The sequence below is a fragment of the Strix uralensis genome, unplaced genomic scaffold, assembly GCF_047716275.1.
Source record: "Strix uralensis isolate ZFMK-TIS-50842 unplaced genomic scaffold, bStrUra1 scaffold_131, whole genome shotgun sequence".
Classification (NCBI taxonomy): domain Eukaryota; kingdom Metazoa; phylum Chordata; class Aves; order Strigiformes; family Strigidae; genus Strix; species Strix uralensis.
Window position 1 is genome coordinate 319,503 of NW_027436770.1, and position 25,433 is coordinate 344,935.

A 25,433-nucleotide genomic window follows, 5' to 3' on the forward strand; every position below is an offset into this window, starting at 1 on the left:
GAAAAACCCCAAAACCCAGATAGCCCTTTTTCCACCAAAATTACAATTTCTTCCAGGGGCTGGGGGCAAAAAAAACACATGTCAGGAAGGAGGATTCAGGTTTTCCATCTTTATTTGTTGTCAGCGGAACCGGCGCCGTCAGTGCCGGTAGTGGGGGCTCCGGGAGCGGGACCGGGAGCGCCTGTGGAGGGGGGAGAGGCGGGGGGGTGTGAGAGTGGGGGTCACCCCCCCCACGGGGTCACCCCGACTCGCAGGGCGGGAGAAGGGGACGTACCTCCGGGAGGAGCTGTATTCCCGACCTGCAAGGCAGAGGGGATGCTCAGGTGATGTGCTGCAGCCCCTTTTCCACCCTTTTTTCCCCTCAGAGTAGTTTCTTCCCCCTCCAAGGTCTGAGGGGGGAGGGAGCTGCTCCCTGTTATTTTTGGGGGCTCCACCAAGCCCCTTCACCCCCTCCCCTTGCCGGCACTCACCGTAGCGCGGGGACGGGGACCGGCTCTGCCGGCTGTACTGCCGCTCCCACTCCTCCCGCTCCTTTTCCCGCCGTTCCCTCTCCCTGATGAGACACAAAATGGGGGGGGGGGGTGTTGGGGGGGGGCCCTTTGCAGCCAAGGCCCCCCCAGATCCACAAGAGATATTTACTTCATGCGGATCTTCCGTGCCATGGCCCGCAGCTCGTCCTCCCGCTCCTGCAAAAGAGCATCCCGTTAACTGGTTCTCATCAACCAGTTCTCATTAATTTCCTGTTACTGAGCTCCCATAAACCAGCTCTGCCCCTCCCCCCACCCTGGGGTTGGGTACACGGTGTCAGCCCCTGTCCCGCCCCTACCTGTCTCTCGTGTTCCTGCTGCAGCATTTTTTCCTGCGCTGCCTTTTTATCAGCTTTAACTAGAAAATAAATAGAAAAGCAAAAATGGGGGGCTCAGGGGGGTTGGGGGTGCAGCCGGGGGGGGTGCAGCAAGGCTGGGGGGGCTGCTTACACTGTCGGTTCAGCGCCTTCTGCATGCGCAGCTTCAGCTTCTCCTGCGGCGTCAGTTTGGGCTGCAAAAAACCAGAGTTGCATGTGAAGGGGGGGGGTGACACACACGAGCTGTCTGGTCTGGGGATGCCCCCCCAATCCCTGGCAGAGCCGTGTGCTGCCCCCACCCGCCCCAGCCCCCTCTGTGGGGATTGGGTGTCCCTGAGCAGTGGGGACTCCCAAAGTGTCACCCCTGGGTGCTGTGGCAACAAATGTTGGTGGGGGAGTTCCCCCCCTTGCCCCCAACCCCATCAGAGCGCTGGTGGCCCCAGGAGGTGCCACCCACCCCCGGGGGACACACGGGCATGGCCTGAAGCGCCTGGGGACACCAGCAAGGGGGTGGCCTGGGGACAGAGGGCGGCTGTGGGGTCACGGAGCCTCCAAGCAGGGCGAGGGGCCCCCCTATCCTCCCTCATAAGCCACTTAAGGACCCACCGGGCACGGGCACAGCCCCCCGTGCCAGCCTGGGCCCAGCGAGGCAGGGTGGGAAACCTTCAGCCAGATCCCCGGGGATGGGGGGGTCCCCATTTTCTTCCCCCCATTCCCCACAACCCTCCTGGAGCCGGGGTTGCCTCGCGTGGCCCATGGCCCCGCTCCCAGCCTGGCAGCAGCGCCCCCCCCACCCCCCCAGCTCCAAGGAGGGAGCGGGACCGGGCACCGGCCGAGGGGGGGACACGAGGGGTCGCGGGGACACCTCCACCACCACCACATCCCTTTGCCTGCGCTGCAGAGATGCCAATTAAACAGGGGAGGTTAAATTCTTACTGACTTTGGCAGCTCCTGTCTCTTTACCAGCAGCAGTGTCAGCCCTAAAACGGGGGGAAAAAATAATAAAAAAAAACCCGAATGTGGAAATGAGCGCGGGAGGCATGGCGTGACCCCCCCGGGTGCCCCCCCCACATCCACTCCCTCACTTTTTCAGTTTCTCCCCCACGGCGGGTGATGCCGCGGGCCTGGGCGGTTTCTCTCGCACAGGAGACGCCGACTTGCTGCGGCTCGGCGAATCGCTGGGGCTTCGGCTGCTCCGGCTGCTGCTCCAGTGGCGGCTGGACCTGCCGCCTCGCCGGTAGCGCTCCCCAGACCTGGAACGGCTCCTGCGGACGGGGGGGGAAATTGGGGGGGGGTGTTGGGGGGCACCCAAAGGTTGATTGGGGCTCCCCATGACCCCAGCGCCGAGCAGAGACTGTGCTGGGGGAGCTCGCAGCGTCCCACAGCACCAGGGAATGAAGCCGCCCGCTACCAGGGTGTTTGATGGGCTACATTCCCCTTCATCTAACGCTTTTTTTAGGCTACAGGGACCAGTGGGAGGCTCCCAGTAACAAACTGGGAGCAGTCTGGCAGGGGCTGGAGTGCCAAGAGAGCCCAAGACGTGGGGGTTTGCTCGGCGTGAAGGGATGGCCGAGAGAGAGGGCGATGAGCCGCTGGTGAAACCTGCCGTGGAGGAGCCCAGTGAAGAACTGGGCCAAAATGGGCAGAAACTGGGAGAACTGAGGGTGTAGCTCACCTGGAGCGGCGGCGGGAGCTGTAGCGATACCCCCGGTCAGGGGAGTAGGACCTGGAGCGGCGGCGGCTGTCCCGGGAGCCCCCTCCTCCGGAGTAACGGCGGCTGTGGCTGTGGGAGCGCGAGTAGCGGCGGCTGCGGGAGCGGCGGTAGCGGCTGGAGCGGTGGTAGCCGCCACCTCGGTGCGAGCGGGAGCTGGAGCGTGAGCTGGAGGAGGAGGAGGAGGATGGGGAGGTGGAGGAGGAGGACGAGCGTCTCCTGGAAGGGACAGAGGGAACAAGGTGTTGGCACGCGGGATGAGGAGGAGCCGGGGGAACCTCGGTGCAGCGCAGCGGCGGCACAGCCAGATCCTGCCGACAGCCCGCCAGGGCTGAGCCCCGAGGGCCAAATGGGCACCCTGCCCCTGCGTCGTGCCTCCTGCCACAGGCAGAACGGCCCTGGAGCCGCTTGGCCCTCAGCCGAGGGGCAGCAAGGCCCCAGGGCTCGCAGCTGTGCCAGACGGCCACCACCGGTTCCCTCCCTGAGTGCTGGCAGACTCTTTTATTTTAGGGCAGGAAGCAGCTTGATTCACCCCCAAATTCCAACCCCCCAACCCTGCCTGTCTCCAGGAAGACCTGGAGAAGCCACAGAAACCCTCTCGGAGCCGGCAAACGCCACCCCGGCACCGCAAAACCGTGACGGGGAACCCACCCGCTCCCTCCCACCGCGTTTCCCCCCGCTCTCCGCCTCGAGACGCGCCGGCAGCCGGGTCACTGCGGCTTAAGGGTTGGGAAAACGAGCTGGATGGGAGAGTTACCGACCGGGACGAGGTGCTATGACCTGCGGCGGTGCTGCCGGGCTGCCCTGGAGCGGAACGCTGTTTGCCGAGCGCGGCAGCTTTTCCGGGGATGCCGCCGCCAGCTTGTGCCGATGCCGCCGCCGCTTCCTCATCGCTGCCGCCGAAGCTGGTGATGAAGGTGATTTTCTCCTCATGGCCGGGAGATGGGGTGCGGGAACGGGAGCGGGATTCTGAGGTGGACTCTGAAGGGGAGCTGCGAGGCAGCGAGGCAGTTACAAAAAAACCCCCCAAAACCCAAAACGCTCCTTCCCCCTCAAAAAACCCCGCAAGCTCCGCACGTGCCCCGCCTGGAGAACCCACTCGTCCTCAAGCCGCTCACCGTTTGTAGGGATCGTAGGTGGGGCTGTCTCTCCGCGCATAGCTGTGAAAGGAAAGGGCGTTAGGGAAGAAAAAAAAAAAAAAAACCAAAAACCCAAATCGGGAAATTGGTGGGATAGAGCCAGGAGGAGCTGCCCGGGATGGATACGAGGGGACCAGGGCCGTGAGCTCCGTCTCGGCTGCCGGGCCCTGGAGCTCACCTGGGTGGGCTGATCTTCCTCCCTTTCAAGCGTTTTTCCCTGAATTCCCTTCTCTGGCGGCGAGAGCGACGGCCCTGGGAGAGCAGCTGCAGCTAAAAGGCAGCATCGACCACGCGGAGGAACCACCCCGGGGGTTTAGGGGCCCCCCTGCTACCCCGGGAGGCTCGGAGAGCTCCCCTTACCGAGTACATCGCCTTTTCTTCTTCCAGGGCTTTGGCATTTTTAATAGCTTCTGCCTCCTCTTTGTCCTTCCGCAACATCCTTTTACCCACCCCCCCCCCAAAAAAAAAAAAAAAAAAAAAAAAAGAAAAAAAAAAAGAAAGAGACCCTCAGTAAGAGTCAGCACCCAGAAACGGAGAAGATTTTTCTGGGGGGGGCCCATCCTACAGACAAGCACATCCCGCAAAGGATTCGAGAAGAGGAGGCCCTGGGGAGGCTCTGCCGGGCCACCAGCCGTACCTGACGAAGTCGCCCTCGGCCATGCCGTAGGTGGTCGCCTGCTTGTTCAGGTCGGCCACTTGCTCCTGGTTGAGCTCGTCCACGTCCACTTCCACGTCTGCGGGCAGAGAACGGGCAGCTCAGCGCACCCCAAGTAGCAAGGCAGGGCTGGGCACGTCTCCCAAAGCTGGGGGGAAGCAGCCCGGCAACTCTGAGGGTCGTTACCGATATCGGGGATGACTTCGTCTTCGTCCGTGTTGCTGTCTTCCTCGGAGTCTTCCTCGTCACCACGCTTCTCCAAGGAGTTCTCGAGCTCGGCCACGGTGCTGTCCTCATACGTGTAGCCAATGGAGGCTTTTTTCTCCGCCAGCCTGCGCGCAAAACACACTCAAAATGGCCCCGGGACAGGGACGGGCCGGCCATTTTGGCGGGGGACAACGTCAGAGCACCGCCAGGAGCGGACGGTGCAGCCGGAGGCTGCTCGGTCCCACCCCAGTAGAGGGGAAACCGGGACCAGTTGGGAGTGAGCGTTTCTCAGCGCAGCCCGCCCGCCAAGGACAAGGACATGACAACTGTGCTCTGTCACCTCTTTGCACACTCACTTCTTTTTCTCGTCTTCGTTTGGCTTCTGGAGTCCCCCGTAGAGCTCGTCGATATAGATCTGGTAGAGACACTGCTCCTCTGAAACTGCAACCACACTGGGGAGTTACCACCCCGCTTTCTGCCCGCTCAGAGAGCTGATTAACCACAGCTCGTTAGAGGCAACGCAGCTCTCCCAGCGCTCCACCACCCCCACAGAGGGGACACGACTGTCCCCTCGCCCTTCGGCCGGCTGTGCCCCGCGTAAGCCAGGGTTTTCCCCAAATTGCGGGGTCTCGCGGTGTCTCGGTGCAGCCCTGACCCTCCCACCCGTGTGAGGCACTTACTGCCGGCAAAGTCGTTCTGCACCAGCCCCCGGTACCGCTCGTAGTTACATTTTCTCTCATCAGACTCCTGCTCGGGGGAGCTGGAAAGGAGCAGACGCAGCTTTCGGTGCTCACAAGCCTCTGGGGAGACGGAGGTTCCCCCTCTCCCCAAGGGATTTTGGATGCTGGGAAAAAGCCACGGCCCCTTTCTGCTCAGATTAGCAAAACCAGATTCCCCAGTCGCGTGGAGAGAGCGGGGCTGGGGTTTGCAGGCAGAAAAATCACGTGCTGGTCTGGAATTCCCTTAAAAACCCAGCGAAGGAGCAAGAAGGGAACAGGGGCTGCTCCCAACAGACCCAGCCCCAGCTCCGGTGGAATTTCCCCTCTGCTCCAAGCAGGGCTGACCCGCTCCAGAGACAGACACCCCACCAACCTCCGGGGGTTGCGGCAGGACTTAATTAACCCCCTCGCTCTAATTTTGGCTTTTCCATCTCAGTTTCTTACTGTAGAACCCTGCAAACATCTCAGCCCCGTCCTCTTGAACATTTTAGGTATGGAAAAGCTGCTGTGGGGTTTCCCTTTGCCCCGTGTTCCAGCCCTGCCCATCCCTCCGCACTCGCTCCAGCTTATCCTCCTCGTACTGGGATCTCCACACTGGTCCCAGTATGTAAAGCCCAAAAACCAGCCCTGCAGCGACCCCAGACAGGCGACGCTGGTTCCGAAATCTCAGGCAACCGCTCCAAAACAGACCCGAGAAGGCCTGATCCGGACCCGGCAGCTCCCGTCGAAGCGGGGTGCCCCGGCGCCCCACGGCTTACATGGGGTTCAGCAGGGGCGGGGTGTACATGGGGATATAGTCCAGGTGCGCCCGCACGTCGAAACGGTCGATCATGTTGTTGGTGTCGCCCTGCCAGGGCATCCTGAGGGGAAAGAGGAGTCGCCAGGGTTGGGGGACAGCCAGCAAGCGCCCCCCCCCGGGAGGAGGAGGACCCCCCAGATCTCCACACCCCCACACCCCCCCTGCAGCACCACAGGCCGCGCTTGGCTCCCTCGTGTGAGCGGGAAACCAACTCATTCACCACAGCGGCGTCTCCTGGAAGCCCCAGTGGAGCAAAATCCCTTTTTTTTTTTTTTTAGCTTTTATGAACAAAAATCAGCCCAAATTTCACTTCCCAGGGCGGGATGGACCCAGCCAGCCCCAGGTCTGCGCTACAAGGAGCCGGGGACAAAAAGCCCCCCCCCACACCCCCAAAGCCTTTGCCAGCAGATCAGCACCTCGCAAAGACACTGCGACTGCACCACAGCCCCCCCTCCAAACCCCCCTGCCCTGGGGAGCCGCGGGGGCCACCTCCAGCCCCACGCGGGGCTACTCACATGTTGACGGGGCTCTCGGCAGCCAACGCGACAGCCGAGTCCAGGTGGACTTTGCAGGCCCGGCCGTGAACCTGGAGGAACTGGGCCGGGTCCTTTTTCTAGGAGGAGCAGAAACCCCGATAGGGGAAAAAAAAAAAAAAACAAAAAAACCCCAAAAAACACACCAAAGGAGTAAAAAACCCAAGGGTTAGAAAAAGGGGAATAGGAGCCCTGAGCCTGGGAGAAAAGGGGGAGCCCTGAGCCTCCAGCGCTGGAGAAAAGGGGGAGTGGGAGCCCTGGGGAATAGGGGGAGCCTCGAGCCTCAGGAAAAGGGGGAGCAGGAGCCCTGAGCCACAGGGAAATGGGGGAGCCCCCGGTCTCCAGCACTGGAGAAAAGGGGGAGTGGAAGCCCTGGGGAACAGGGGGAGCCTCAGGAAAAGGGGGAGCAGGAGCCCTGAGCCTCAGGGAAAAGGGGAAGTTGGAGCCCTGGGAAAAAGGGGGAGCACAAAGAGGCCAGTTTTGCTCGTATGAGTTTAGGGCACCCACCCAGGGACATCCCCGTGGGGCAGCAGCGGGTGCCAGAACTCCTTTATCCACCCCAAAATGAGCCACGAAGCGCCCAGAGGGTTCCCAAACATCCCAGACATGCCCCAAATGGGGACCCATCAGGGAATGGTGATCGGGGGCCACCGCTGTCCCCGGGGAGGGGGGAGGACGGGGACACTCACGATTTTCTCGTAGTACTCCCTGCGGCGCTCTGCTCGCTTCTTGTAGTCCACCATCATCCCCCGCAGCTTGCGCTCGTGCTTGCGGGCTTCGTGCCACATCCTGGCGGCCCCCAGCTGCCACCGAGCCGGGGGGGCGTCCCACCGGGGGGCGAGCAGGAAGAGAAGGCAGAGGAAGAAGAGGTCGACGGCTGTTCCCTGCCTGAGGGTGAAAAGCTGCGTTGGGGTACACGGAGCAACCCGGGGTGGGGGGCACTTGGCGGCAATACGGGGAGAGGGGGTGGGCAGCCCTGAGTGATGGGGACACCGGGTGTCCTCGGGGCAAGGAGGGGAAGGAGAAAGGGCCGGGGGCGGTCAGACACGGGGGGAAAGGGGAGTCCCGGTACATGGGGAGGCGAAGAGATGGGAGGAGGCACACCGAGGTGGGGGACACACCGGGCACCCTCGGGGCGCGGGGGGGGGAAGGCCCTTGGGGAAGGCCTGGCGCGGAAGTCCCGGCCGCGTCCCACCGTGAGCGGGAGCCGCGGCCCCGGCGGGTGGAGGGGACCCCCCGGGGGGTTTTGGGGAGCGGGAGAGGGGTTGGGGTACGGGTGGAGGCGGCCCCGCCGCCATTAATCCCTCACCGCTGGGCCCGCGGCCATGGGGCGACCCGGAAGCGGAAGTGAGGCAGCGGGGAGGGGGCGGGACGTTGACGTGGAACGGGGCCGGCGCGGTACCGCCCACCGGGGGGCGAGGCCTGGCTTCGGGGGCGGGGCCAGAGGCGGGGCCGCGGAGCAGGGGCTGGTCCCAGGGCAGGGCCCTGACGGACACTGGGCCAGACTGGTTCTGGTGCTGGACCCAGTCCCAGAGTGATACTGGGCCACGCTGGTCCCTAGTATTGGTCCCAGTCCCCAGGGAGTACTGGGCAGTGCTGGTCCCAGTCCCTGGGGGTTACTGGGCCAGGCTGGTCCCTGGTGCTGGTCCCAGTCCCAGGGCTGTACTGGGCCAGGCTGGTTCCACTGCTGATCCCAGTCCCCGAGCGACACTGGGCCGTGCTGGTCCCAGTCCCCAGGGGATATTGGACTGTGCTGGTCCCAGTTCCAGGGTGATACTGGGCCAGGCTGGTCTCCCAGTGCTGGTCCCACTCCCAGGGCTGTACTGGGCCAGGTGGTCCCACTGCTGATCCCGGTCCCAGGGTGATACTGGGCCAGGTTGGTCCCAGTCCCAGGGCTGTACTGGGCCAGGCCAGTCCCGGTGCTGGTCCCAGTCCCAGGGCTATACTGGGCCAGACTGGCCCTGTCCGGGTCCCCGTGCCAGGGCGTGGCCGGGGCTTCCCAGCAGGAATTCCCCTGGGAACCAGTTCTCCCAGTATCCCCAGTGCCCCCCCATGCCCCCACCAGGCCAACGCCGCAATGGTGTCCATGTCTTTATTGCCCCCCCCTCCCCGTCCCTGGGGACGAGGGCACCCGCGGGACCGGGGTGGTGGCACCTGTGACCCCTCCCTCCCCGGGGGGGCCACCCCGAGCCCTCCCCGGGCCCCTCCGGTGGGTCCATTCCCCCCCCTATAAATATAGTGCAAAGCGGCTTGAACGGGGCTGGGGGGGAGTCCCTTTCCGGGGGGCTCCGTGCCGCCCCGGCGGGGCCAGCCGGCCCGGGGCAGGGGGGGTGGGTGTAGGGAGCCCCCCCCAGCTTGTGGGGGGGGTTTTAGGGTACCCCTGTGCCGAGGGGGGCGGGGCAAGGGGGGGATTTCAGACATCCCCCAGGCGCAAATCGGCCTCTTTGTAGTGCCCGGGGAACATGTGGGTGCCCACCAGGCTGGCGGTGGGGTGGGGGTCAGGGGGGGGGAAAGTGGGGGCGCGGGGGGGGGACGCGTAGGGTTCAGCCAGTAATTCAGGGCCCAGACAGGCCGGGAAGTCCGTAGGGGGGTATGGGGGGGGCAACCCTTCGCGAAGGCCTGGGGGGGTGAAGGGGACGTAGAGCTGGGTCAGGGCGTCGAAGGGCTCCGGCTCCCCAGCGAAGAGGGCGAAGGCGTCTTCTGGGGGAGGGGGAGGGAAGAGAGAGGGGTTTGGGGGGGCCCCTCCTGACCCCCCAGTACCCACCTGGGCTGTGGGGGGAGGATTCAGGGTCTTGGGGTGTCCCCACCTCAACCTGGTGATCCTGGCTGTGGGGGGGTCTTGGGGACCTCTCCCATGTTTGGGGGGGACCCTGGGGCTGTGGGGGGGCCCTGGCCATGACCCAGGACTGGAGAGGGAGGGGTCTGGAGACCTCTCCCACATCAGGGGGTGACCCTGGGGCTGGGGGGTCCTGGGGGGTCCCTGGGCAGGATCCAGGTTTGGCAGGGGGGCTTGGGGACCTCTCCCAAGTCTGGGGGTGACCCTGGGCAGGACCCAAGTCTGGGGGTGGGGCTGGGGGACCTCTCCCATGTTTGGGGGTGACCCTGGGGCTGACGAGGGGTGGGCAGGGGCCTCACCCAAGTCTGGGGGGACCCCCACAACAGCAGTGGAGAACGGTCCCGCAAGGGTGGACCCTCCTGACCCCAGGTGACCCTGACAGCTCCTGCCATGACCCCCACCCCCAGCCCCCAAAACTCGGGCCGGGGCGGGGGGGCACAACAGGCCCCCCAACATGTCCCCAGGGACACCCACCTGGCGCCGGCAGTGGCACAAAGTGATCCATGTATCCCGGCGGCTTCTTCCTCCTCTTGGCTTCGATTCCGTACGGATCTGCGGGCCCAGGGAGAGGGTACAGGGTGAGGGGAGCTCACCCCCCCACCCCAGCCTGGGAAGGGGAGCCAGGGGGTCCCCAGTATTGGGGTATCCCCCCCCCCGCTCCCCACCTCGACAAGGTTTCTCCATGCTGGCACCCACCTGAGCCTGAAAACTCCTCCAGGACATCAGGCATCCCCCGCTTCCGCTTCACGTTGACCCCGTAGGCATCTGGGGGGGCCACGGGGGGGCGTGGTGTGACCCCCAGGGTCATGTGTCGTCCCCCCAGCTAATGGTCCCCAGCACCCCCATTTCCAACCCCCACCCCCATCCTGCCGCCTTTCTCCCTGTCGCCGGTGGGTTGTCGCCACCCCCCGACCCCAGGGTGTCTGGTTCCCACCCCAGGGGCTTGTTGCCCCCTTCCCAGGGCCCTTAGCAACGCCGGGTACCGTGGTCCTTGGGCAAGTAGGTGAAGCGGAAGGACTCGCTGCAGACACTGTCGGTGAGGCGCTGCAGGAAAACCTCCACCTCCACGGGCTCGGCCAACTCCAGGTGCTGGTACGGCGGCGTCTTGAAGACAATGGCGACTTGGCGGTGCACGTCGGCCTGCGAGAAATCCGCCCGCGCTTCCCACGTCTCCTTCCGGAAAACCACCGCGATATCCTCTGCGGGGATTAAAGCGGGGGGTCAATGCCTCAGTGGGGGCTCCCCCTTCACGTCACCTCCCACCCTCAGAGCACTCCGAGGTCCAAGCACCTGAGATTCCTCCTGTGGCAACATGGGGTTCTCCCCCTCCAGCTTTGGGGCCCTTCCCCTACAGCAGAGGGGCTGGAAGGCTGCAGGACCCCCCCTGGCCCCGCCTCGAGCACCCCCAGTTCCCCCTCCAGCCCCCAGAGGGGTTTAGGAACACCCAACCCCACTTGGACTCATCCCCAGAACTTCCCAGCAGCTCTGGAATTGACCACCCTCCTTCACCCCTCTCCTGGCTTCCCAGGGGGTAATTCGGGCCCCCCTAGATGCCCTGGGGGGGTGTGGGGCCCTCCAATACCTTTCTGGACCTTGTCACAGAGCAGATAGAGCTCCTCACCGCCCGTGCAGGGACCACTCTCCTTGTTCATCCGGCAAATCCGCAGCTCCGAGGTGTTGGTGGACTCTGCGGGCAACATCGTGGCTCAGGCTACGAGCCAGCGGCTCCCAAACTGCCCGGGGAACTGGGACCGGGCACCAGGGACGTTCCCGTTGGCCTCATTTCTTCCCGAGCAGCCCTGCGGGATGCAGGTGATCATCCCACCTTGGCTACGGGCAACAAATCCCCACTGGCCAAACCAACAGCCGGAGCCGGGCCCCGGCGAGGAACTGGCTGGTGCAGCCTCACAGCTCGTCCCAACCTGGCGCCAAACGCCGGAGCAGGAAAGGGGGGCGGGGTGGTGTTTTAGGGGTCTGGTGGCCCCACTGGGGCCACGAAGCCCCCCTGACTACCACGTACTCTTGTCGAAGATGGGCTCCGAGAGCACGGGGCTGAGGTGTCGTGTCTGCCCGGAGCCATCCTTGTAGGAGGCCTGGAAGCAGATTCTCACCACGTTCATGTCCACCTCCTGATGGTTCTTGAGGGAACCGGCTGAGGAAAAGGAGAGGGGACGGTCAGTGGCCCCCCCGGAGCGGGATCGGGGACACCCCCACAGCTCCGCAGCCCCCCCAGCAACAGGGTTTGGGCCCCCCCTCAGTTTGAACCCACCCTACCTTTGAAGGGGTCAATGCCCAACTGCAGCTTCTTCTCTATCGCTGCCTCGATCTCCTTTTTCTTCACGCACTGGATGCCCAAGTTGCTAAAGCTGCCAGGGAGCAACAACATGTGGGGGGGGGGGGGGGGGGGGGCACGATGTGGCCTCCCCCCATCCTAAACCCCAGTGGACCCAAGCCCAAGGAAACCCCCCCCCGCCCAAAAATCCTGTCGGCGCCGGCTTCAAGGGGACAGTGGCACTGGGGAGGGCAGTGACACCAGGGTGGGCGTAGGAGGGGGATCAGTGCCATCTAGGGGGGCACAGGGGATGACAGTGCCATCGGGGGGGACTGGGGGGGGGGCACTGACAACTGGGGGGGGGTGTCACAGTGCCACTGGGGTGGACATGGTGTGGGGGTGGCAGCACTGGTGACATCTGGGTGGGCTTGGGGTGGGGGGTGACATTGAGGGGGTCACAAGGCTGGTAGCAGCGCTGTGGCGGGGTGACAGCACCGTGGCGGGGGGACTGGGCCTGGCATCATGTACCTGTGCTTGGGGTTGGCGTGAGGCTTGAGAACGACCTCGCAGAGCCCGTTGCTGCAGTCCTTGCCCACCAGGCCGTGGGGGTGGACGCGGTAGGGCCAGTCTTTCCACACCAAACACGCCGTCACCTTCACCTCGGGGATGGCCTGGCAGTTCAGCAGCTGAGGAAGACATAAATTTATCAGGGGGACCTCGTTTCCCAGAGACACGGGGTGGGGAGAACCACCCCAGCGTGGGTTTCAGCACCCACTACCCACCACCGGGGCCGGGCGCCTTCGTCGGGAGGCTCCTACGCTCAAGGACGGGCACGGAGCACCCCAACACCTATGGGGCTCCCGCATCCCCCCCGCAACCGGCACCCACAGGGCTCTGGCAGCCCCCCAGCAGCCTTCTGCCACCCCTAAGGCTCAGAGCTGGGCCACTAGCCGCGCGGCACGCTCACCTCGATGGCCGGCAGCGTCTTGCTGGCGTCGGTGCTGCTCTCGCCCAGGATGCTGCCAGCCGAGCGGCCCTCGCACTCGTAGCGGAACCGCATGCCCCGTTGCTTGGGCTGCTCCGTGATCACCAGTTTGGGCGGCTCCAGTAGCTCCTCCAGCTGGTCCTTGCCCTGCCCGGTAGCCGGGGGCCAGCGGTGCCGCCCACTGGTGCCCGTTGTGCCCCGCGGCACCAGCTTGGGTGACAGCGAGAGGGTGCTGAGGCTCTGGGCGAGCTGCGGGGACCGAGAGTCGGCCGGCAGCACTGTGGCACTGTAAGGGCAGGGCTCAGCTGGGCACAGCGGCCGGGTGGCTACCGCAGGGCTGGAGCCACGGGCCACCAGCTTGGCTGAGCCTTTGGGCAGCGCTTTGGCCAGGACGGGGGCTGGATCCAGCTGGAAACCGTCCTCCTTCATGACCTCTTCGATGATTTCTGCAGGATAAGGAGGGCGTCAGGGTAGCGTTGGGACGGGGAGGACCCCCAAGTCCCCGGTGAGACCCCTCAGGGCTTTCTGCGACCCCTCAATTTGCCCTGATCCAGGGGAGGGGACAGGACCGGCTGGATCTTGCCCCGTTTCCACCCGCAAATGCCTCCTTTCTGCTCAGAGCAGAGGATGGAGCAGCCATTGGGGGGGCATGAGATGCCCCCTCCCCTGCACCCCATCACAACCCCGTGGGGGGTTTGCTGCTTCACAGCACGCAGCTCTGCATCCCAAATCCTGCTCACGGCCCCGGGGAGGACGGATTCGGCCAATCCAGGGACGCAGAGAGGGGAGACCCCGTCGCCAGCTCCATCACCTGAGGCTCCAGGATCCTGCTCCGGCCAAGGTGCCCCAAAAACACGCGGCAAAACTTACCAGCTGTTCGCATACCACGGGGTCCACTCACCTAAATCATCTGCAAAGGCAAAAAAACCCCAACCCTGAATCTTCCTCCAGTACCTCCCTGACCCACGGGGGGAGCGTAGGAGGGACCCCCAGCCTGCTGGCGCCAAGCCGGGGTCACCTCAGGTCCTGGGGTCCCAGCCGCAGGGTGCGTGGCTGCAGGGGACAGCAGGATCCGGGTGGGGGGGTCTTACCAGTCACCGGTGCGGCGTGTGCCATGGCCAGGCCGGGATCCTGCAGGGCAGCTCCTGTGGGGACAAGGGACGGTCACCCCACAAAGCAAGACTAGGGGGGTGGGGGTGCACAGGGTCGCTGCCCCCCTCCACTGACAGTTCAAAGCTCCCCAAGAACAGGGAGCGGGGGAACCCCAGGATCATGCCCCCTTCCTCCCGAGAGAAATTTGGGGGTCCCCGGAACCGAGTCTGCCCAAAGCAGGGATCTGTCCCCCCAGTCGGGATCAGGGGGTCCCCGGGACCATGACAGCCCCTGAGGACACCAGCCGCCCCCACAACGAGGAGCCGGGGAGCCCCAAAACACCGCCCACCCCCCAAATACCTGCCCCCCTCCACCCCAACCGGGGGTACCCCGGGCCACACCCCCCCGGGCAGGGCTCGGGAGTCCCTGGGTCACTCCCCGTGGACGGCACCGGGCCCCTCCCGCCGCACGCCCGGGTAGGCCCCGGCCCCCCCAGCAGGTACCGGTTGTCCCCCTCGAGGCGACGCGGCCCCCCCCCGCCCCGGGGCAGGCCCTCGCCCCCCTCCTCCCGCTGCCGGTGCCGGACAGGCCCCGCGCTCACCGAGCGGCAGGGCCATGTCCCGCCGGGGCCGCCGATGCCGGTGCCGGTGTCCCCCGCCCGCCCCCACCCACCCGCCGCCGGAGCCCGAGGCCGCGCGGCCGCCGGAGCTGGAAATCCCCGCGCGGGCGGCGCCGCCATTGGCTGCGGCCGCTGAGGTCACCGCCGCGGGGCGGGCCGGGAAACCCCGCGCGGGCGGCGCCGCCATTGGCCGCCGGCGGTGACGTCAGTATGGAGGCGTGGCCCGGGGCCGAGGGGCGGGCGGTGGTTCCCCGGACCCGCCCCCGCCCCGCCCCTCACCGTCACGTGGTGTCCGACGCTGCCGGTCTCGCGAGAGCGGCGGGAGCGGCGGCGCAGGAAAATGGCGGCGCCGGGGACGGAGGTGGCGGCGGCGGCGGCGGCGGCGGCGGCGGCGGGGCCCGCGCCGGGCCCGGGGCAGGTACGGGTGGGCCGGCACCGGGGGAGGCCGGCACCGGGGGAGGGGTCCCCCCGCTCGGCTGACGGTACCTTACACCGCCTCCCCCGCCGCCTTCTCCCCGTAGGTGACCAGCAACGGGAGCGCCGGTGGCGACGAGGCGGCGGCAGCCGAGACGCAGCGGCAGCAGCCGGCGCCCAACGCCTGGCAGGTCATCAAGGGTGTCCTCTTCAGGTGAGCCCCGCCCGGTGCCACCGGCCCGCCGCCCTCCCTCCTCCCTCCCTCTCCCGCCGTGGCACCGGTCACCGGCTTCCCCCGCCGTGGCACCGGGGCTGTGGCCCGGCCCGCTGTGGCCCCAAAGCTCTGGGGTGCCGGAGGGTCCCAGGGCGGACCGGCGGCTCGTGTCCGCCCCCTCATCCCCCGTGAGGGGACAGCAGGGTCCCAGGGCGGGCAGGCTGCTCACGTCCAACCCCCCCGAAGGGAAAACGGGATCCGTGGGGTGTGAGCGGACGGTGCTGCCCATCCCCACACCTTGGGGGTCCTGGCCGGAGGAGGGAAGCCTGTGGGGCAGTTACCCGCCCCTCCTTTGCCCCCAACACGGGGCTTTTCCAGAGTTCTGGGCTCTTGAGCTCCTTCCCGGGTTTTCCCTGGAAGCCTGGGGTCTGGCTCACCCCGGGCAAGAACGGCTGCTGCTTCCTGGGCTTTTCCTCGGAGCCACCGGCACTCCTTGTGCCTTGTCACGGAGGATCCAAAGTCCGGCTTCCGCGAGGAGGGAATCGCTCTCCAGCGGGAAGCGGACGGTCAGGGTGTTTCCAGTGTTGGGATACGCCGTTCCCAGCCTCGCCTGCGTTGCGACACGGAGGCTGATGCCAGAGCCGGTAGTCTCAGCTCTTGGACCGATGCTGCCGAATGGATTGTGAATCCTCTCCCGGAAGCCAAGACTCCTCCTCGCATCCACGAGCTGCCTTCCTGCTCCTGCTCCACTTCTCCATCTGTCTCCTTCCTGTCCCTCCGAGGGCAGGCTTTTCCCTTTCCGAAGAGCCACGTTCCCCCACGGATCCGCTGTCCTGGCCAGTTTTGCCGGCGGAAGAGCGCTTCATCACTGATGGAGCTGAGCCCTCAGAACCGCTCGGAGATATTCCACCCCTTGCCTGACCCCGAGCGGGTGACATCCCTGTGGCACCGGCAAAGCGTGATGGTCTGGTTCCTGAAACCTTTGGAAGAAGAAACGTCCTCCTGAGCATTTCCTGAGCAAACAGCAACGTCGTGGGCTATGGGTTTATCCCTGGCCAGGAGCATGTGGCGAGACTTGTTTGGGCTCTCGAGCTTTCCAAACCACTGCGGCTCGGCCTGTCGAAGAGTTATGCTGAACTAAAACCCAGCTTATCTTGGGGCGCCTGGAGTTTTCCCCCCAAGGTGTGGAAGTGCAGCCGCAGCTGTCGCTTGGTCCTGGATTCAGTCGCCATTCCCAAGCTTGTTATCTGGTCACTCCACGCTCAGGGCAGGAGGGGGAAGTCTGATTTAGCAGCACCTGGGGCACACGTGAAAGGCTCCTCACGCATTACCCACAAAGAAAACAAAGCTGGAAACCCTTTTACTTTGGGACATTCTGCTGAAAACCTTCCAAAATAAGGGGGAAAAGGCGCAATTTCTTTAAATACTCTCAAACGCCGCAAGCCAGGCTGGGCTGTAGGGGAGTGTGCAGAAGGGACCCGGCCTCTGCGCTGGGAGCAGCCCAGGGAGCTTTGGCGAGCACTTGCGGCTGTGTGCCGGCGGTTGGGAGCCCTCACGACTGCGCCTTTGGAGGCATCGAGCGAGCCGGGGGCTGCTCGGGGCTCCGCTGGCAGGTCTCTGCGTGGCCGGGAGCGTGCTGAGCTCTGCCCCTCTCTCGTTAGGCGATGCCGTCGCTTCCGCCACGCGCGTGTGGGAGCCGTTTTGTCCTGTGGCTTTGCTGCCGATTTGCTGAGGACCTCATAGGCGTGACTTGGGTTGTCTGCTGGGATCCGGGGGTGCCCCGGGGTCCCCGTCCCGTGCCAGGGCCGCCTCGCACACTCGTTAACAGCCTTTGGAGCGTGACTTTCTCACTATGTCCTTGAGGCGAGCTGCTGGCGCCTTTCCTTGCCTTCGGCATGCTCCCGCCCTGCCTGGCGCTGGGTCTCAACTGGCCCAGAACCAGTTTGCACTGGCCGGCGCCTCTCGCCCGAGGGCGAACACCTGCTGCGATGGAAATAAGTGAGAACGGCGAGTTTTGAAACACAGGCTTGCCTGTTGGGGAATGGGACAGGGGGCGGTTCGTTCACAGGAGGCCACGTCCGATTCGGCTGGGGAGGGTGACTAAAATGCCTGAGCAGCTTCTCCCCCTTCCTTCCGCAGGATCTTCATCATCTGGGCCATCAGCAGCTGGTTCCGCCGCGGGCCAGCGCCGCAGGAGCAGAGCAGCGCAGGCGGGACGCCACGAGCCCCGAGCCGAAACCTCTTCCCCAAGGACACTTTAATGGTAACGCTGTCGCCGGCAGTGACGCCGCGGTGACTCCAGGGCTGGACCCGCTGCTCTGACTCTGAGATAGATCTTAAATCTAGCGGAGCTAAACCGTGGCTGTGGTGTCTTGGCGGCCCGGCGGCAGCCGAGAGCCGTTTCTCGGGCTCACTGGAGCACCGAGGTGGTTTGGGAGGGGACGCTGCAGCACCGTACGGCGGAGCGGGAGTGGTTCGGGCACCGATATCTCGCCGTCGGTCCGAGTCGTCCACCAGCAGCCGACGTCCTCCTCTCTCCGCAGGACCTTTACGTTTATATCTCCGAGCACGAGCACTTTACGGACTTCAACGTCAGCTCGGCGTTGTTCTGGCAGAAGCGGGATCTTGTCTACGGGGACTGGACCAGCGGGGAGAACGCCGACGGGTGCTACGAACACTACGGGGAAGTCGACATTTCGCAGGTGGGTGCACACGTTGCTTTTTCTGGGAGGTCTGAGGCCGGGTGGGGGATCATTGAGGGGCTGCTCTCCGGATGCTGTGAGGGGAGCAGCTGCTTCTTCACGTTTTGGTTTTATAACGGGGAGGACGGTTGGGTTTGGGCGCTGTATGAGGAGGTGAGCACAGCTGAGAGGTGACGGCCGGGCCCCGACCATGACCGACTCTGTCGGGGTGTGATTTCAGAGCGTCCAGCAGAACGGCTCCATTTACATCCATGTGTACTTCACAAAGAGCGGCTTCCACCCCGACCCCAGGCAGAAAAACCTCTACAGGCGCCTCGCCACCGTCCACACCTCGCGAAGTACGGCCCGGGGCAGGAGGGCAGCGCGCGGTGGCCCCGGGAGGGGGTGCTGGGGAAAGGGGCACCCCAATTCCCCTGTCAAAGTGGGAACCTGGAGGAGTCAGGCTGAGCGCTGGCTTTGGTTGGTGCTTGAAGGGGAAGATTCAGGCAAATATCTGAGTCCTGAGCTCCCTGAGCTGGATGTTTTCTGCACTTTTGTGAACCTACGGAGGAAAAAACCCCTTTAAATCTCTGCGAGCTCTTGGTTTATGTCCGCATCATGCTGGGGTGGGGGGGGGTCCCTACTTGTACGGGGGGTGCGGAGCCACGTCGATGCTGAGAAGAGGAAGGAATTGCCACGTTCAGGTCTTCCTGCAGGACAGGAAGATCCGGACACTTCATCTCAGGTGTTTTCCTCCAACAGCGATGCGATTATCTCCAAGGTTTGGCTGTTCAATCTGGTTCGTTGTCCCCAAACTACAGCCTTTCCCTTTGATAATGAAGATCTGTGAGACAATTCGGATTAATTAGTCCTTCTGAGGGGGGGGTTGTGAGGGAAACGGGCTTCTCCGGTCTGCTCCTGCCTGTCCTGGCAGGCCGTAGCCTCCTTTAGATTTCCTTCCCCACCTTTCTGCGTGGAGTTGGGAGCGTTAATCTCTGCTCTCCCCTTCTAGTGATCAACAAATACAAGCGCCGGCGGTTCCAGAAAACCAAGAACCTCCTGACGGGCGAGACGGAGGCAGACCCTGAAATGATCAAGGTAACTGGCTTTTCCTTTTGTGGCGTTTTTTTTTTTGGTTGTTTTTTTGTTTTTTTTCCCATTGGCCAAACTGCTAAATATTGACATGCCTTTTTCTGGTCTCCTGTCGGGAAGCAGAGATTCCCCCTCCTGCCTGGGGCACGTCCCTCCTGCTCCGCAGAGCGGGAAGAGGAGGATAATTCCCTCGTGGCATTTCTGGGACAGGAGGGCTGGCTCTGCCCCTTCCCGCTCCCCCCTCTGCCGCCTCGTTTAAGGGGTGGGGGGACGGCAGTGGGCGAGATGGGGGGACGCTGGCAATGGAGATGATGATGTTCTCATTGCAGAGGGCAGAAGACTACGGCCCCGTGGAGGTCATTTCCCACTGGCACCCCAACTTGACCATCAACATGGTGGATGACCACACGCCCTGGGTGAAGGGCAGCGTGCCGCCCCCCCTGGACCAGTGTAAGGCCCGAAAGCGGCTTCCCGGGGCCGGCCCGACCATTTTCTCTCCTCAGAGGACACATTTGGGCTTCTGTGGGAAATGGGGGTTGTTTTTGCCATCGTCGGTGTGACCCCACGCCTCTCCGGGTGCTTGTAGGGTGCTGGGCCGGGGTTCGGCCTCTCGGTCTCTCCTGGGTGACGGCAACGATGGCAGTTCCCTGTTGCCTGCTCAGCCCTCCCTCTGCTCTTTCCCCCGGCTCCAGATGTGAAGTTTGATGCCATCAGCGGCGACTACTACCCCATCCTCTACTTCAACGACTACTGGAACCTGCAGAAAGATTATTTCCCCATCAACGAGACCCTGCAGCGCCTGCCCTTCCGCCTCTCCTTCTGCCCGCTCTCCCTGTGGCGCTGGCAGCTCTATGCTGCCCAGAGCACCAAATCCCCCTGGAATTTCCTGGGAGAGGATCTCTACGAGCAGTCGGACGAGGAGCAAGACTCGGTGAAGGTGAGACCTGCTCGCGGGGGCCTCCCTCCTCGCAGCTCCGGTGCCTCGTGAGCGACCGGATCCCTGGCGTGCCGGGGCGACGGGCGGCAGGAGGGTGGGACGGAGCCTCGGAGAGGTTTTTGGTGCCCGTTTCAGGTCGCTCTCCTGGAGACCAACCCCTACCTGCTGGCGCTGACCATCATCGTCTCCATCGTTCACAGCATCTTCGAGTTTTTGGCCTTCAAAAACGGTGAGCGGGACCCTGGGGATCCGCCAAGAGGGGAAGGGTGTGAAGGCGGCGGCTCCTGCTTCGGCAGAGCAGATGTTCCCCTCCCCGGTTGCAGCATTTCCAGCAGCCGTAGCCAAACCCACCTGCATCCTGGGCAGTCTGTGGCCACCATGGTGCGTGTTGAGGCGCCTGGTGCTCCTCGGCTGCGCTCCTCCGTGCCACGGGGCCGACTTTTGAGGGCAGAAAGCTGGAAACTGGTGGTTTTCTGGGCCTCCGCTGATGGCACCGCCTGCTCCTCTCACTCCCTCCGCCGGGATGCGGGACGTGGCAGCAATCCAGAGCCTCCGGCGCGGGAGGGTTGGTGACTGCTCGGGTCCTTTCCCGACAGACATCCAGTTCTGGAACAGCCGGCAATCTCTGGAGGGACTTTCCGTCCGCTCCGTCTTCTTCGGCGTCTTCCAGTCCCTCGTCGTCCTCCTCTACATCTTGGACAATGAAACCAATTTTGTGGTGCAAGTCAGTGTCTTCATCGGGCTCCTCATCGATCTCTGGAAGATCACAAAGGTCATGGACGTCCGGGTAAGCGCCGGCGCGGGCGCTGGGGGGGTTTTGGCGGTGCCCCCAGTCCTCGGTGACGCCTTTCCCCTCTCCTTTTGGCAGCTGGACCGCGAGAACAAGGTGGCGGGAGTGTTCCCCCGCGTCACCTTCAAAGACAAATCAACCTACGTCGAGTCTTCCACGAAGGTGTACGACGATGTGAGTTGGGGGGCGAGTGCGCGGCCCCTTGCTTTGGCTTCCCCAGTTCCCTTCTCGGGGCTGTGCCGAGGCTCTGGGCCTGTTCCCGGTTGATTTTTGGATGTCCCTCCCCCCCCAGATGGCTTTCCGGTACCTCTCGTGGATCCTCTTCCCCTTGCTGGGCTGTTACGCCGTGTACAGCCTGCTCTACCTGGAGCACAAGGGCTGGTACTCGTGGGTGCTGAGCATGCTCTACGGCTTCCTCCTCACCTTCGGTGAGTGCCACCCCACCCAACCCCTCGCCAAGATGTCTCACCCATCCTGGCTTCGTTACGCTAACAAGGAGCGCCCCCCCTTCACAGGTTTCATCACCATGACCCCCCAACTCTTCATTAACTACAAGCTGAAGTCGGTCGCCCACCTGCCGTGGCGGATGTTGACCTACAAAGCCCTTAACACCTTCATCGATGACCTCTTCGCCTTCGTCATCAAGATGCCCATGATGTACAGGATAGGCTGCCTGCGGGACGGTACGGCCCCGGGGGGGTCCCCTGTGGTGCGTCTGGGGGTGTCTTAGCCCCCCCCACCCCCTCACTTCCCCCCTTTTCTTCCTCAGATGTAGTCTTCTTCATTTACCTCTACCAACGCTGGATCTACCGCGTTGACCTCACGCGCATCAACGAGTTCGGTGTCAGTGGGGAGGACCAGGTCTCCCCCCGACCCCCCCTCCCCCCCAGCCCCCCCCCCCCACTCCTACCCACCGGTGGCTCCCCGGGGGGAGAAAAAGCACCAGAGGACAAGAAGAAGGATTAACCGACCTCCCCCCCAACTCCTCGCTCGGTTTTTACCAAAGCCGACGGCCCTGCTGGGCACCGCACGGGGCGGGGGGGAGCGGCCGTGCCGCGGGGGGTTTGGTTGGGTTTTTTCCCCCTCCCTGGGGAATTGGGGGTGGGGGGTGAGGGGGGGTTTGTGGCAGCTGTGGGGGCCCCCCCTCCCCTCTCCAAGCTGTGTTTCACGTTCCCCCCGCCCCCCTGGTCCCCTCAGCGTTGTGCGCTCCATCCCATTGTGCCGGTGTGTAGGACAGTGTCACGGAGATCTCGCGGCGTCGCCTCTTCCATAAAAGAGCTGATTTAACTCCCAAAAAAAGGACCTGCCTGCCTCACCTGTGCTCCTCCCCATTTTGGGGTGTCCTCCCCCGCTTTTGGGGTGCCCCCCTTCCCCCATCACGGTGGGCTGTGTTTCAGCTCCAGCCTGGATCCCCAGGGATTGTGTAGGCAAAAGGGGGGCCCCCTGAACCTCGTTATGGGGGAGGGGGGCACCTCTTTCCCTGTGGGGGCTACGGGGGGCTGGGGTCTGGCTGGTGTGTGTTGGGGGGGCCCCAGGGGTCCCTCCCGGTGCTTGGGGGGGGTGTCCTGGTCGCAGGGGTCCCTCCCAGTGCTCGGGGGGACCCCAGGGGTCTGACCTGGTGCTTAGTCCCCCTAAGCTGGGGGGGGGCCCAGCGTCCTTCCCAGTGCGTAGGGGGTGCTTGTGGGGGTCCTGGGGGAGTCCCCAGAGGTCTGTCCTGGGGTTTAGGGTGGGTCCCGATGCCGGGGAGGGTCCCCGGGATCCTTCGGGTGCTTAGTGGGGGGGGTCTCGGTCGGTGGTTCCAGGGGACCCCCTGATGGGTTTTTTTTGGGGGGGGAGGGGGTGGTGGAAATGTCCCGGTGCCGGGGAACCCTCCCGCTCCTTCTCGGTCCTGGGGGCGGTCCCGGGACCGGTGGCCCGTCCCGGGGGGGCCCTTCCCGTCCCCTTGCCCCCGCCCGTCCTGGGGCTCCGGTGGCCCCTCCCTGCGGCCACGTGCTGCTGCAGCCCCGCCCCCTCACGTGGCGGAGCACCGGCCCCGCGGCCGCACGTGGCGCCGGTAGCGACGTCACCGGGCTGCGGCCGCTCCCGTTGGCCGAGGGAACCGTCCGTCCGCCCTGGGGGGGCGGGGCCCGGGCAGCGCTTGGTGGGGCTGGTGCTGCCGATACCGGAGTCCCGGGCCCGCCCCCGCGCCCTCCCCCCGCACCGGAGCCCCCTGAGTCCGGTATCGGAGCCCCCCGCCCCCTCACCGGTACTGTTCGTGGCTCCCTGCGCCCCGTTCCCGGACCGGGCCCGGCCGCCCCCCCGCCTCCCGGTACCGGCACCGGCTCCGGACCCAGGCAGGTACGGGGGAGGCGGGGGGACACGGGGACATCTGGGGGGACACAGTGGGACGCCAGGGGACATGGGGGGACACGGGGACATTTGGGGGGACACAGGGGGACACCAGGGGACATGAGGGGATGGGAGTACTATGAGAAGGTGTCAGGGGGATGACGGGGGGTGACCAGGTGTCCCCCCATCACGTCTGTGACAATGGGGGCACAGAGTGGACGTGGGGCCGGGGGACGACGGGGGCCCTGAGTCCCCTTGCCACCCCCAGTGCCACCCTGGGGGGGGGCACCCTGAGCCGGGAGCGGGGGGGACAGGGTGGGGTCCACTGTGTCACCACCCCCTCCTGTCCCTGTCACCCGGCCGTCGCTGTCACCCAGCCACTGCTGCCACCTGGCCACCCCCACCCTGCGCTGGGCCACCAACCCTCCCCCTTGTCACCGTGAGCCCCCAGGACACACACACACACACACACACACACACACACACCCCCGGGGTCCCAATGTCCCTCTACGTCCCCCCACAGGAGGGGCCACCCCGATGCCGGCCGAGCCAAAGGGGCCAGGGTTGGCCACCGAGCTCCCCCCTCCCCGGCCCATCCCCAGGGGCCCCCCAAAGAAGACAGAGGGTGGATGGGGGGCACAGCCCGACTCCGAGAAGGACTCCGGCTTCTCAGGTAGGGGCTGTATCCTGTCCCCATCCCCTGGGCTGGGGGTCCCTGGCCTGGGGAGGCCCTGGGGCCAGCTCAGGGTGCAGGGGTGGGCTCACTCCCACCCTGGCAGACACCAGCTCGGAGCACCTGAGCGGACGGGAGCAGACGGACACAGAGGAGCCGCCCGGCACCCAACTGGCCCCGCCACAGCACCCGCTCGCCGCCATGGCACCCGGCCACCCCTTTGCCCACCTGGCACCCGTCTACCTCGTCCACAACCTCCTCCTCCAGCAGGTAATGGCACCGTGCTGCTGGCTCCGGCACTGGGCTACACCGGCACTGGGCAGCACTGGTACAGTGTGGCTCCAGCACTGGGCTACACTGGCACCGGGCTACACCAGCACTGGGAGGCTCTGGTACAGTGCAGCTCCGGCACCGGATGGCTTCTGGTACAGTGCAGCTCTGGCACTGGGCTACACCGGCACTGGGGTACACCGGTGCCCTGCGGCTCTGGTACGGCACGGCTATGGCACCACGCTGCCAGATCTGGCACCGGGCTGCTTCAGCACCAGGCTACACTGGCACCGTGCAGCTCTGGCACCGCGTGGCACCGGCACGGCACTGCTCTGGCACTGGGCTGCTTTGGCGCCGTGTGGCTCTGGCACTGGGCTGGTTTGGCACAGGGCTTCTCTGGCACCGTGCGGCTCCGGTATGGCACTGCTCTGGCACTGGGCTGGTTCAACCCTGCGGGGTTTCAGCACCATGTTATGCCGGCACACGGCTGCGCCGGCACCGTGCGGCTCCAGCACAGGGCTGGCTCAACACCGCGTGGCTTCAGCACTGTGCTGTGCCGGCACCGCGCTGCTCCGGCACCCTGCGGCTCCAGCACGGCACTGGGCTGGTTCAGCACTGCGCAGCTTTGGCACCAGACTGGTTTGGCACCGGGCTGCTCCGGCACCGGGCTGGTTCAACACCGCGTGGCTCTGGCACCGTGCTACGCCAGCACCTCGCTCCTCTGGCACCTGGCTATGCCGGCCCTGCGCTTCTCCAGCACCGTGCCAGCTCTGGCCTCGCTCACGACCTCCTCTTTCCCCGCAGCCCCTCGGAGCCCCCCCGGAGCCCTGGCAGCCAGCTCAGCTTCTCCTACTCCAGCCCCCACCGCCCGCCGCCCCCCACCCTGCCGCCACCTCCCCGATAGGGACCCCGGGATGTCCAAACCGGCATCGGGGGGTGACGGCGGAGCTGCTGCGCTGGGGGGGGCTGCTGGCGGCAGCTCTGCGCACCGGGGCCCTTCTCCGGCAGAACCGGCGCACCCAGCGGGAGATTGCTGCCCTGCGCCGGCACGCTCGGCTCCTGGCCCGTGCTGCCCGCGACCCCCGCACCTGGCCTCGCCTGCGCGATGCCCTGGGGGGGTGGGACGGCGGCTCCCCGGTGCCCCCCGGTGTCCCCCGCCAGGACCCCCCAGCTTTTGGGGAGGGGCTGGGTGCTGGGGGGCTGTAGGGATGCGGGGGAATAAAGGTGCTGGGCTGTCTCCAACGTGTCCTGTCTCTGTGTCCGCGGTGGCCCCTGGGTTGTCCCACCCCGATGTCGTGCCCTGGTGGCCCCCAGGGTCCCCCTCTTGTGTGCTCAATGGCTCCCGGGGTTCCCCCACCTGTGTCCCCCCATGTGTCCCCCACCCCTGTCCCCAGTGTCCCCCCGGGGTTCACCCTCCATGTCCTGCTCCGGTGGCCCGCAGGGTCCCCCTCTGTGTCCCCAGTGTCCCCCGGGGTCCCCTCCCGCCCCGTCCCCGTCCTGACACAGTGCCGAGGGGCGTGGCCTCAGGCCTGTAGCCCCGCCCACCGCCGTGGCGACGGGGCGGACCGGCGTGACCAGAGCGGCCCCGGGCCGGGGCGGGCGGCACTACGCATGCGCGATCCC

The 25,433-nt window shown here is 65.3% G+C and overlaps 4 protein-coding genes across 7 annotated transcripts; 2 read left to right on the forward strand and 2 right to left on the reverse strand.

Annotated features, from left to right (window-relative positions):
* Positions 1-94: 94 nt before the first annotated feature.
* On the reverse strand, positions 95-7,431 carry CLASRP (CLK4 associating serine/arginine rich protein). The gene is made up of 20 exons (XM_074857420.1): positions 7,297-7,431; positions 6,590-6,687; positions 6,034-6,135; positions 5,237-5,316; positions 4,913-4,997; positions 4,536-4,681; positions 4,332-4,428; positions 4,055-4,133; positions 3,873-3,946; positions 3,674-3,715; positions 3,317-3,547; positions 2,520-2,774; positions 1,930-2,109; positions 1,785-1,824; positions 978-1,038; positions 827-885; positions 640-686; positions 471-553; positions 275-299; positions 95-181 (listed from the first exon to the last, which is right to left on the reverse strand). Exons 1-20 carry the CDS (start codon positions 7,393-7,395, stop codon positions 139-141), a joined length of 1,926 nt encoding a protein of 641 aa, XP_074713521.1. The 5' UTR covers positions 7,396-7,431; the 3' UTR covers positions 95-138.
* RELB (RELB proto-oncogene, NF-kB subunit) lies at positions 7,297-14,517 on the reverse strand. Of its 4 annotated transcripts, XM_074857423.1 has the most exons (11): positions 14,394-14,517; positions 13,792-13,845; positions 12,683-13,610; positions 12,244-12,401; positions 11,718-11,809; positions 11,464-11,595; positions 11,026-11,130; positions 10,427-10,642; positions 10,140-10,208; positions 9,918-9,995; positions 8,687-9,307 (listed from the first exon to the last, which is right to left on the reverse strand). In XM_074857423.1, exons 3-11 carry the CDS (start codon positions 13,127-13,129, stop codon positions 9,021-9,023), a joined length of 1,584 nt encoding a protein of 527 aa, XP_074713524.1. In that variant the 5' UTR covers positions 13,130-13,610; positions 13,792-13,845; positions 14,394-14,517; the 3' UTR covers positions 8,687-9,020. The 4 variants fall into 4 exon arrangements, with proteins under 4 accessions (XP_074713525.1, XP_074713524.1, XP_074713523.1 ...); XM_074857424.1 differs by lacking the exons at positions 8,687-9,307; positions 13,792-13,845; positions 14,394-14,517 and adding an exon at positions 7,297-7,495 and having other exon boundaries at positions 12,683-13,146; positions 13,571-13,610; XM_074857422.1 differs by lacking the exons at positions 13,792-13,845; positions 14,394-14,517 and having other exon boundaries at positions 8,687-9,304; positions 12,683-13,146; positions 13,571-13,610.
* A 208-nt stretch (positions 14,518-14,725) lies between these two features.
* Positions 14,726-21,510, forward strand: CLPTM1 (CLPTM1 regulator of GABA type A receptor forward trafficking). Its single transcript, XM_074857385.1, has 14 exons — positions 14,726-14,829; positions 14,933-15,039; positions 17,179-17,302; positions 17,583-17,741; positions 17,962-18,079; positions 18,733-18,818; positions 19,142-19,262; positions 19,505-19,749; positions 19,885-19,978; positions 20,346-20,536; positions 20,618-20,713; positions 20,832-20,967; positions 21,055-21,222; positions 21,309-21,510. Exons 1-14 carry the CDS (start codon positions 14,752-14,754, stop codon positions 21,503-21,505), a joined length of 1,920 nt encoding a protein of 639 aa, XP_074713486.1. The 5' UTR covers positions 14,726-14,751; the 3' UTR covers positions 21,506-21,510.
* A 935-nt stretch (positions 21,511-22,445) lies between these two features.
* LOC141938519 (uncharacterized) lies at positions 22,446-25,047 on the forward strand. The gene is made up of 4 exons (XM_074857369.1): positions 22,446-22,872; positions 23,391-23,540; positions 23,647-23,810; positions 24,615-25,047. The coding sequence occupies exons 2-4, from the start codon at positions 23,405-23,407 to the stop codon at positions 25,014-25,016; spliced, it is 702 nt and encodes a 233-aa protein (XP_074713470.1). The 5' UTR covers positions 22,446-22,872; positions 23,391-23,404; the 3' UTR covers positions 25,017-25,047.
* Positions 25,048-25,433: the final 386 nt, after the last annotated feature.

What these genes read in the sequence shown, in the direction of transcription:
- CLASRP (XM_074857420.1), bottom strand. Translation starts at nt 7,395, where the DNA reads ATGTGGCACGAAGCCCGCAAGCACGAGCGCAAGCTGCGGGGGATGATG. An exon ending in AGCAGGAACACGAGAGACAG is followed by an intron (nt 687 to 826) that starts GTAGGGGCGGGA and finishes GCTCTTTTGCAG; the next exon opens with GAGCGGGAGGACGAGCTGCG. An exon ending in GCACGGAAGATCCGCATGAA is followed by an intron (nt 554 to 639) that starts GTAAATATCTCT and finishes GTGTCTCATCAG; the next exon opens with GGAGAGGGAACGGCGGGAAA.
- RELB (XM_074857421.1), bottom strand. An exon ending in AGACGCTGCCGGCCATCGAG is followed by an intron (nt 12,402 to 12,682) that starts GTGAGCGTGCCG and finishes TGTCTTCCTCAG; the next exon opens with CTGCTGAACTGCCAGGCCAT. An exon ending in GGAGGAGTTTTCAGGCTCAG is followed by an intron (nt 9,996 to 10,139) that starts GTGGGTGCCAGC and finishes CTGGGCCCGCAG; the next exon opens with ATCCGTACGGAATCGAAGCC.
- CLPTM1 (XM_074857385.1), top strand. Translation starts at nt 14,752, where the DNA reads ATGGCGGCGCCGGGGACGGAGGTGGCGGCGGCGGCGGCGGCGGCGGCG. An exon ending in CAAAGGTCATGGACGTCCGG is followed by an intron (nt 20,537 to 20,617) that starts GTAAGCGCCGGC and finishes TCCTTTTGGCAG; the next exon opens with CTGGACCGCGAGAACAAGGT. An exon ending in CGGCTTCCTCCTCACCTTCG is followed by an intron (nt 20,968 to 21,054) that starts GTGAGTGCCACC and finishes CCCCCTTCACAG; the next exon opens with GTTTCATCACCATGACCCCC.
- LOC141938519 (XM_074857369.1), top strand. Translation starts at nt 23,405, where the DNA reads ATGCCGGCCGAGCCAAAGGGGCCAGGGTTGGCCACCGAGCTCCCCCCT. An exon ending in GAAGGACTCCGGCTTCTCAG is followed by an intron (nt 23,541 to 23,646) that starts GTAGGGGCTGTA and finishes CCACCCTGGCAG; the next exon opens with ACACCAGCTCGGAGCACCTG. An exon ending in ACAACCTCCTCCTCCAGCAG is followed by an intron (nt 23,811 to 24,614) that starts GTAATGGCACCG and finishes CTTTCCCCGCAG; the next exon opens with CCCCTCGGAGCCCCCCCGGA.